This window comes from Anser cygnoides, chromosome 2 (genome assembly GCF_040182565.1).
Source record: "Anser cygnoides isolate HZ-2024a breed goose chromosome 2, Taihu_goose_T2T_genome, whole genome shotgun sequence".
Taxonomy (NCBI): Eukaryota; Metazoa; Chordata; class Aves; order Anseriformes; family Anatidae; genus Anser; species Anser cygnoides.
In genome coordinates this window covers 154,045,643-154,055,185 of record NC_089874.1, presented here as the reverse complement: position 1 = coordinate 154,055,185, position 9,543 = coordinate 154,045,643, and the positions used below count along the sequence as shown (strand labels likewise).

Here is a 9,543-nt window from a genome sequence, read left to right as displayed (position 1 = left end):
TCCCCCCGGGGCTCGGCTTCCTTTTATAGCGATGCGGCACCGCTCTCGCCGCCCAACCTGCGGCGGCGGAGCCGGCCCCCGGCAACCCGGAAGGCGGCGGCGGGCTGAGCGCCGCGGGCGGCCCCGCGCCCAGGTACCGAGCCCCGGGGGGGAGCCGGGGAGGGGGGTCCCGAGGGGAAGGGGCGAGGAGGCGGCTCCCGGAGCCCTGCTGAGGGGCCCCGAGCCCTGCTGGGGGGCTCCGAGCCCGGCCGAGGGGCCTCGCCTTCGCCCCGCGACAGGGCGGGTGCAGGGGGAGCTGTGAGGGGATCCCCCCGGGGGGGTCTGTCAGCTCCCTCCCAAGAGGCTGGGGGAGGGGGGGGGTGGCAGGAAACCCAGCCCCAGATGTCCGTGGAAAGCTGAGGGGGGGATATGGTGGAGTGGCAGCGAGATGGGGTGGATGGTTTGGGGGAGGAAGCCGGGGTTTGGCTTCGTGTCCTGCTGCCTGCAGTGGCTGGAGGTGCGTGGTTCGGTTTCTGTCCCAGGCTGGGCACGTTGTGCTTGGTTGTCCCCTCGCGCCAGGGCAGATGCCAGGCTGGAGGCTCCTCACACAAATCTAGCACCTGCTCCCGGCTGCACAGCCGAAATTCAGCCAGCTAGAAGGTCAGCGAGGAAGCGAGAACTTGTGCTTTGGTGACCGCCTGGCCTGGGCAAGGACAGCGGCGTGGCTGTGATGGTGGCTCTGTGTGAAAACTGCCCCGGCCTCTTAAGCAAGTTGTGGCGTTTCAAAAGGATTAATGGTGAAACAGAGAGGAAATCGCACGCAGCCAACCCTAAACCGTGATCTGGCTGCACGGTGTAGAGCCACCTTACCGTTTTGCTGTTTAAAAAAGTGTTATCTCTAATAAATGAATCGTTCTTTAGCGTGCGTGACCCCAGAAAGGCGTAAGGGGTACGCCTCTTGTTCCCTAGGCTTGTGATTAAACCAGGGAAGATGCAGTTTTTCCACCCAATGTCCGTCCCCTAGCAGTGTGGGGTTGCATCGGCTCCTGTCTGCCCTGCTCCCGGTCAGACCGATGGGCACGGTCAGCCCGTTTTCCACCGGTTGTCACCTCTTGGTTTTCGGGGTGCGGCGGGGTCAGTGGCACGGATGGTCCTGTGGGTCAGGAGGAGAAGCTCGCCGGAGAGATGAGGTTTCTGAGCAGGTCTGAGGCAGGGAGAGCGGTGTCCCACATTGAAAATGGCAACCAGCAGGAGCCGTCTGACGAACAGGACTTCCAAAAATGTTTCCAGTAAAGTCAAGAGCATCTGTTTCCTTAAACGAGATCGAGAGTTCGGATTGCTCAGCAAGGAGCATGTACAAGGGATTTTCAGTAATGTCCATGGCGCAGCTCAGGCTTGGGGAAAAAAAACAAAATAAAGAGGCCTCATTTGGTGCCTCTAAAGGTGGCGTGGCCAGCAGCAGCAGTGTGAGAGGGCAGTGGAAAGCGCAACGCAGCCTGTAGGTGTGGGAGGGCACGGCCACTCTTCACCGCTATTTCTTTTTACTCAAAGGTATCAGAGAATAAGGAGTGTCTTAGAAGAATAAAGGGCAATGTTCGACTGAGATACTTCCTGTGCTTGTTGGAGAAGAACAAGGACGAGAGTATTTTGAAAGTAAAAGCTTATTTCCTGCGAAAAACTTTTGCTGAAGTGAGCGGTAAGATCATTTCAGAGCCGGAGTCGCGGCTGCGGTGACTCGGGCCAGCCACGCTGGCATCTGGACAGGGCTTGGCTGAGGCAGAGCCGAGGGCACCGGGCACTGGGCTGTCTGAGCCTGCAGCGGGGGAACAGGCGCAGCATCGTGTGCTTCTCTTGCCTCACCGAGAACAGGAAGACGCTCTGGTCTGTTCCCCTGCCTGCAAACAGCCTCGCTCAGTAGACTCGGTACCACCTGGCCTTGCTCTGCCTCTCCTCCGGAGGCTGAGTGGCCGCGGCGCGGTCTCCTGTCCTCCCAGCGAGTGTCCAGGAGCACGATGCCAGCGTGGGTACCAGGACTGCTCCTGTAAGCTGAAGGTCGTTCCTATGGCGCCTGTCTCAGCCGTGGCTTAGAAAGGCTCCTCTCTGAGGTTAGCTCCAGCCAAGAGCTATCTTCCTAATCGTCTGGTTTAGGTTTTCCTTTAGTGCTTACCATGGCTGTAAGCTTGCTTATCTGCCGCATCGCTGCTGTCATGCCGAGCTGCACGGTCCCACCAGGAGCTTTCCCCTGCAGGAGCGTGCTCCTGGGTGAGGAGGTGGCCTCGGAGCAGCCTGCAGCGCTCCGGGCTCCTGCAATACAGTTGTTGGAGCGGGGATTTCCCACCTGCAGCCGGGCTGTGTTTCGTGATGGATAGAGAGCGCCTTGCACAGCGTCTGCAATTGCCCAGCTGTTCAAAACCTTTGTTTTGCGCTGCTCTAAGTGGATCTCGATGTAGCGTGGATTTTCTTTTGCTTTCTGAGCTGTCTTGCTCTTCCCGCTGGGTGTGGTTTTAAAACTCTTCCCCCCAGAGTTCTGTGGGTTTTTTGTTTGGTTGTTTGCTTGTTTTTTGAGTGCTGCACACGTGAATTTATTTCCTTAAAACCTTTCTGCATTGGAGATGCTCAAATTGAGTATACGTGTGACCTTGTGGAATTAGGTGGGACAAGTCTAACATACAGCTCTGGTTTCCATTCCCAGCAGTTCTTTGCATGGTATGAGATGCTTTTCTATCATTCAGAAATGCAATTTAAAAAAAAAAATGCTGCTTTTGATATCTACTTTGCAGAAATGCTGTAAGACCTACTCCAGGGTATCTAGCGAACAAGCTCTTCCTGTTTTCTCAAAGGCTTCCAGGGTAGAAAGGAAAGACTATCAGGCCTTCTAACTGCAGCAGCAAATGAGGAAATTTATCTGAGCCTCCCTAGGAGAGCCTTTGTCTCAGCCAGAATTAGGACCCCTGCCCCACACATCTGCCTTGCTGTCAGTCTTGAGCCCAAGCCTCTTGGCCACAACCCTCGCTATTCGAGGAGAAAAATCACGGGCAGTAGATGTAATCTGCACTATGAAAATCTAATCTGTGACCTAATTTGTTGTGATACCATGAAGAACCTGTCAGCAGCGATCACTGTAACCGGCGGAGCAGACGCGCTGCCCACTTTCCAAGAGCTCTCCGCGGAGCAGCCTCGGAGGCAGCCGCGCCGGGCCGAGCGTGTACGTTTGAAATCCTCCTCCGCTGCCAAACTGGGGGAATAATACACAGCCAGCGCTCCGACCGCTTTCGTTACTCTTGTAAAATGAAAGTGGTGCAGGCAGTCTTCCTGCGTGTGGAGATGAAGCTCTTCTGCAGGCGCTGCCGATCGGGCGGCTTTTGGGAGAAGGAAAGTGAGCTGCAACGGGAGCGGGGCAAATTTCGGTGCGTGTCCTGAGAGCTGCTTGCCTGGTAATTGCTCCTCTGGCTCGGCTGTGGCGCTACTTTGGTGGAACCAGCTCGCTCGGCGAGGGGTGTTTGTGGGAACGACTTCCCACCGGCGTGTGGTGAGCTCTCACGGGCTGGTTCTCAGGTCAAAATGGGCCGGATTTGGGTACAGTCCCTTTTACTCAAGTCCGCTGTCCTTCAGGGGGAAAAAAGACCTTCTGTGGAGTGTTACTGAACCCACAGCACCGCCAGTCTTGCTCCACGAGAACTGATAAGGCAGGGAAGTTTTACAGCTTGGGAACGTGCAAGTAGGAGGCCGATAACTGGAGGTGGTGTTCCTAGGTCTGGGCACGGCTGCATCTGACAGGGAGAAATCTTCACTGAGGAACTACGGCTCTATCAAAAACTGACAGCAGAGCTGGGCTTCCTGTGCGATTGTTCTAGAAATAACAGTTCCCCTTTTTTTAAAAAATATTATCTTTAAAGTGCTTTACTTGAAAGTACTCAATTAAAATGTGCCGGGGCGTGCAGCCTATTAACAACTGCTCGGATTTGTGTCCTTGCCCAGCGACACCCCGTCGGTCCCTTCGGGCTTTGAGGGCCCCCGGTTCCTCGCACACCTCAGGCACACGTTTGCGTGGCCTGCACGCGTTTGTGTAGCTTTTGGTAAACTCTGGGTCCTTGTACCCGTGCCGGGCACTCGGTGCTCGTGTCTCAGCGTGCTGTTTGTTGATTTGTGCTCGCTCCGGGCTTTTCCCTCCACCCACTCGCTTCCTCTCACCAGCGGCCAGCAGCTCCTCACGCGCTGCGGGCAGGATCCCCGCCCGGTCGGGGTCTCGGCGCCTCGCCGCGGGTGAGCGGAGCAGCAGAGGCAGGGGGTGGGCACCTGGACGTGTCCGGGGGATCTTCTCCCTTCTTCTTAGCGCTGGTGGGGCTGCAGCTGGAGGGCTGAGGTGTCCCAGTACAGTGCTGTGTTCAGGTTTGGGCCCCTCACTACAAGGAGGACGTCGAGGCCCAGAGAAGGGCTACGAAGCTGGTGAAGGGCCTGGAGCACAAGTCCTGTGAGGAGCGGCTGAGGGAGCTGGGGGTGTTTGGTCTGGAGAAGAGGAGGCTCAGGGGAGACCTCATTGCTCTCTGCAACTACCTGAAAGGAAGCTGTGGGGAGCTGGGGGTCGGCCTCTTCTCACAGGTAACCAGTGATAGGACCAGAGGGAATGGCCTCAAGTTGCGCCAGGGGAGGTTCAGGTTGGAAAGGAGGATACATTTCTTCTCAGAAAGAGCAGTCAGGCATTGGGACGGGTTGCCCAGGGAGGTGGTGGAGTCACCGTCCCTGGGGGTGTTCAAGGAAGGGTTGGACATGGTGCTTAGGGACATGGTTTAGTGGGTGGCATTGGTGGTAGGGGGGTGGTTGGACCAGGTGGTCTTGGAGGGGTTTTCCAACCTGAATGATTCTGTGACTCTAAGAGGGAGCTGGGCGTACTGGGAAGAGTCCGACAGAGACCACCAGGGTGATGAAGGGATGGGGGCACCTCTCCTGTGAGGAGAGCTGTGAGAAGAGGCTCAGGGGGCCTCATCAATGTCCACAAATACCTGAAGGGAGGGTGCAATGACGACAGAGCCAGGCTCTTTCCAGTGGTGCCCAGTGCCAGGACAGGAGGCACTGGGCACAAACCAGCACCCAGGAGGCTCCCTGCGAACACCAGGAGCACGTCTGTCCTGGGCGGGTGACAGAGCCCTGGCACATAGGGACAAGAGGAGCCAGAGCAAGTGACAAGAAGCAGGGTGGGTGTATGGCTGGAGGGGACGAGGGTGGGAGAGGGAGGATGGCTGTGTGTGACCAGGCTGGGCGCTGCTTGCTGTCCCTGCCTGTGGGGACAGCTTTCTCTACGGGTAATTTTTTCTATTTCCTCATTTCTTACTAAGGGTTGCCACCTCCCCTTGGACAGGACCAATTACTCAACCCTGCGGGGTGCATCTGGCAGCTTACAACCCGTCAAAAAGAGGAAAAAAAAAGAAGCCCATGAAAATAGCATGCCTGTAGTTTTAAATTAGGCAAGGGCTAAAATTAAAAAAGAACAGGCCTATCTGTGGCTACGCAAACCGACAGGGAATTAATATTCAGCTGACTGCCGAGGAAGGCGAGCAGAGGTCTGCAGCTCGCGCTTCCTTTGCCTCGTCCCACTCGTGTCCTTGCAGCTTCTCCTCTCTGCAGGGCGTGCTCAGGAGTCAGGGGAGAGCTGCCCAAAACCCGCTAACATCGTGCCGGTCCCAGCACTACTTTCAGCGCCGTGACATGTCAGCAGCGCCCCGCGTTTTTAGCTTTAATTTCTTTGCTTGGCTGCTACGAATGAAACTTCGGGTGCCCTGCAGCGGGGTCGCTCGTCGTCAGAGGCCAGGTGAGGCCTGGTTCCACCTCCCGTTTCCTGGGCGAGAGAAGTGCCCCCCAGACACTTGTTCTTGTTTCCTCTCCCCAGCTGCGGTTTGCTTTCCTCCGCTGTGATGGCGCTGCTATTAATGGAGCTGCGGCAGAAACCAGTTGCTGAAATAATTCCCGTTACAAGAATACCTCAGTCTGCTCGGTTCCTAGCAGGTCCAGTTTTCACTTTGTACCCTGTTATCATTTTCACCTGCAGCATGACCTGTGCAAATGATTTTATAGGAACGAGTCAGTGGGCAATGGACTGGTGGGAAAGGTGGGAGCTTCCTGGTGGAGGGGAAAATGTTAAGAAAAAAGGGATTGGGAGCTGCTGGGGAGGGAGTTGTGGTGATGGAACTGTCTGGTCCTGCTGGTGGAGGTGCCGTATGGCTCTGTGTGTGTATCTGGGGGCCGTGTATGTTCTTGGGGAGGGGAGATTTTGACACCTAGAGCCAGGAGAGCTGCAGGTAGGGTTTGAAACTGAATCCCAAACAGAGATGGGGCTCGGGGGCTGGGTCCAGGTTGGTGTGCAGACCTGCAAGCAGGCAGCGAGCGCCCTCGCTGCCAGCAGTGGATGTTCCCCAACCCCAAGTGCATTCAGAGGGGCTGGAGGGCGCTTGGAAATCGATATTAAACAGCACCTCAGCACAGCTTTGACAAATTTACTCCAAGGGCTGGTGTTACCCAGTGTGGATAAACTGCCGAGCTGCCTGTCGAAGCAGCGCAAGGCTGAGGGCTCCGGCTGCAAACCTGGCGTCCTGCCCCTCTCACCTTGCAAAACTTGTACCAGGACTTCCTGCGCCCACAGCTGGTCAGACACCCTGGTTATAGGTGTTACTGGCGTTGCTTTTATCAGCAAAATTGGCTTTTGGTTCAGTTGTGCCTTGTTCTAGGGCTGCTGGTACCCAGGGCTGTATCGTGGGCTGTCGCAGGAATCGTCCTGCCTCTAAAATACCTTTACGCCTCCGAGGTGCGATTCTGCCTAGGACTTGGAGTTGCTGTGCATGCAAAAAACGGTCTTTTTAGCTTGTTGAGGTTCTGCTCGGTCTGTCTTTTTTCTTTTAAATAAATCGCTTGCCGTGAGTGGTGTGCTCTTAGTGCGGTCCCGCTCGGGAGCGCTGCTCAGGGTGAGGAGGCTGCCCCCTGCCTCTGCGGGGGGCCCGCGGAGGTGGTGCAGGACCCATAAAAGCTTCTCCTGCAGAAATCAGCCAGTCTGAGGCAGCAGTTGGGGCCTGCAAGGAAAATACCAGGCTCAAGTGCGGGTGTCCTGTGGAAGAGGCCTGATTCTGACAGCCTCGTACCTGTGGCTCGTCCCTAGGGGAAGACGTTCTTTTGGGGAAGGTTTTGTCCCCCAGAGCGCAGCCTCGGAGGTGTTCCTGGGCAGATGTTTTCGTCGAGCTGCATGAGGCCGTTTGCATATTGTGTGGGGCTTTTCCTCTTCCTCTTCGCTGCCGTCCGCGTGTCTGGGAGGAAAGTATCGCTCTCAGTCAGGGCCCGAAGTCGTGCAACTTCCTCTGAGCAGCGGCTCCCGGCAGCGCAGCCCCCTGCGGGAAGGGGAAGGGCAGGGGCTCCTCGGGGAGACCTCGGAGGGGAACTTCCCGAGCGCTTCTCCTCCTCCGCTGGTTTCTGGTGGGCAAAATCGGAGCCCCCGCGCTCCCCCGGGAGGCAGCTGGCTTTCTGCTGCAGGGATGCTCACGTCCCCCGGTCCTGCAAACCCCGCCGTGAAGCCACCAAACAAGGCTCTGCTGGAGCAGGCACCACAGGGAGCGGGTTCCCTTTTCTCTCCCCGCCATGCGGAGGAAAAGGAGCCTCGTGCCTGCCCCCCACGTACGCGGTTGGAGCATCCCACGTCCCACGCAAAGCACAGGCAATGGCAGTCTGTGTCCGAGCGTATCCGAGAGTGCAAATGACGTAATTTTGGAGGTCACTGAAACGCGGTCCCTTATCCCGAAGCCTCCTTTAGCCCTCAACGCTATTACTGCCAGTAAAATAGGTGACTTTACATTCCAGCCCCATCTGACGATGTTCCGGATAATGCAGAGAACTGGAAAAACTGCCCTTCCTTTCTCTGATGTCACTTTAATCCCTTGAGTATACAGAGATTAGACGATATTTGATGAATGCACTGAACATTCCTTGCACATTTCTCTTCCAGCACCCATCTGACCTCAGCTCCTGAATGAAACGAATTTGTGTTTGTTTTTAAAAGTGTCTCATTTTGTGAATCAAGATGTCAACACGTTTGCAAATGGTCCCCCAAGAGACGTTTGTGTCTCCTGGAGTTTAAATTGCTGGATCAATTTCCCATTAATAGTAAGGGTGTTTAAAGGACAAATTCTCTGCCTACTGCAGTGAAAATTCACCCCGAGGTATGACATTTCACCTGCCACTGAGCGTAAGATAGCTGATCATAATGGACTGGAAGAGCTAGATTTGCACATCCTGGTAACAGAAGAGGGTGAGCATTACAGGAAGCCTTGCCTTCTTATCATCTTTTGTCTTTTCTGCACGTGGAAGCTCTCGTGCTCTTTGCAATTCATGTTACTGCACTATCCAGAAGCCCCTGCCTGAATGTGAGCACGGTTTAAACCCTACGGGTGCCTAAAGAGAGCCCTGAAGAGCTTCCACTCGAAAGGGCGTGAAGGAACAGGAGCACCAGGGTACGGCTGAGGTCTTGCAGCCAAGCAGCGGCCCCGATGCCCAGTTCCAGCTGTGTCAGTCCCTGCACAGAGCCACCAGCCCCGCTGTGTGTCCTGCTTGCAGCTGCGCTGGCGGACAGGGCTTCGCCACGGCTGGTCCCTGCTCCTCAGTACGGCCCTGTCCTGAGTTAGAAGAAGGAAGGAGGGCTCTTGGCGAGCCTCAGCGTGCTGCTCCTCGAATAAAACACAGAGGCAAGTGGAATCAGCTATCGGTAGAGTGTAGCTGCAAATTATTCAAAGCATGGTGGACCTGAGCCCGCACTGAGGCGTGTTTACCCAGGGAAGTGCCAACATAACTTAGGAGAACACCCCGTAAAATTGCACCATGATGGCCCAGGGCCCTTGCACCGTCCCAGGAACCGGCTGCCAGGATGGAAAAGCACCGAGTGTGAGAGCTCCAGTGTCAGAGAGCCTTCCTTGGGCTTCGAACCTTCTGCTGCCGGCCCTCTGTGCTTCCCGGCATTCCCTGATCTCTTGCCAGCTCCCTTCAACAGCTGTGGTTTGCGGCTGTAACGCTCAGCATTCGTCTCCTCTCTGTCCGAGCAGACCTGCGCCGGGGCTGGGTGCGCAGCCTGCGGCAGCTCTGCAGTCCTGGGGCTCCCAGCACCGGCCTCCGGGCATGAAATCGACTCCTTTACCGAGACCCAGGGCGCTGCAAGCAGCGGTTTGCGAGGCTTCTGGGTCCTTCTGGTGGAGCTGTGAGGAAAGGTTCAGACAAACCGCTCTGTAATGCGTTATTTTGTTTCCTCTAAAGAAGAGAAAAGTGCCCCTAGTAAATCCAGAGCTGCGCTGCCAGCCCGGAGGAAGCCCCCTTTCCGCATCTGGCAGATAAAATGCTGTCAGCCTACCGCGCTTTTTGCAGGAGGGATCACTCCGTTTCTGTCTGTCTATCACTACCGAGACTGCGGTTGGAGCAGGAGCGGCTCCGAGATGTGAGTGCGTGCCCGTTAGGAATCCCACTGCTTGTTTCAGGAGACCCCAGAAGTTCACGAGGTGCTGAAGAGCTTCCAGTCCGCGCTGCGCCGGATGGGACTGAACT

General features: G+C 56.2%; 1 protein-coding gene across 4 annotated transcripts in view; it reads left to right on the top strand.

Annotated features, from left to right (window-relative positions):
- The window catches only part of CYRIB (CYFIP related Rac1 interactor B), a 95,378-nt gene continuing 85,835 nt past the window's right edge, over positions 1 to 9,543 (top strand). The window contains exon 1 of one of the 4 annotated variants that reach the window (XM_048048507.2): positions 1 to 133. Coding sequence is in view for 1 of the 4 variants with exons in the window: in XM_048048474.2 (XP_047904431.1) it covers positions 32 to 133 (102 nt within the window). In the remaining 3 variants the exon portion in view is untranslated. Of the gene's footprint in view, positions 134 to 1,656; positions 1,676 to 9,543 lie in introns of those variants that run through there. The other 3 variants (XM_048048483.2, XM_048048474.2, XM_048048498.2) reach the window with 3 other exon arrangements.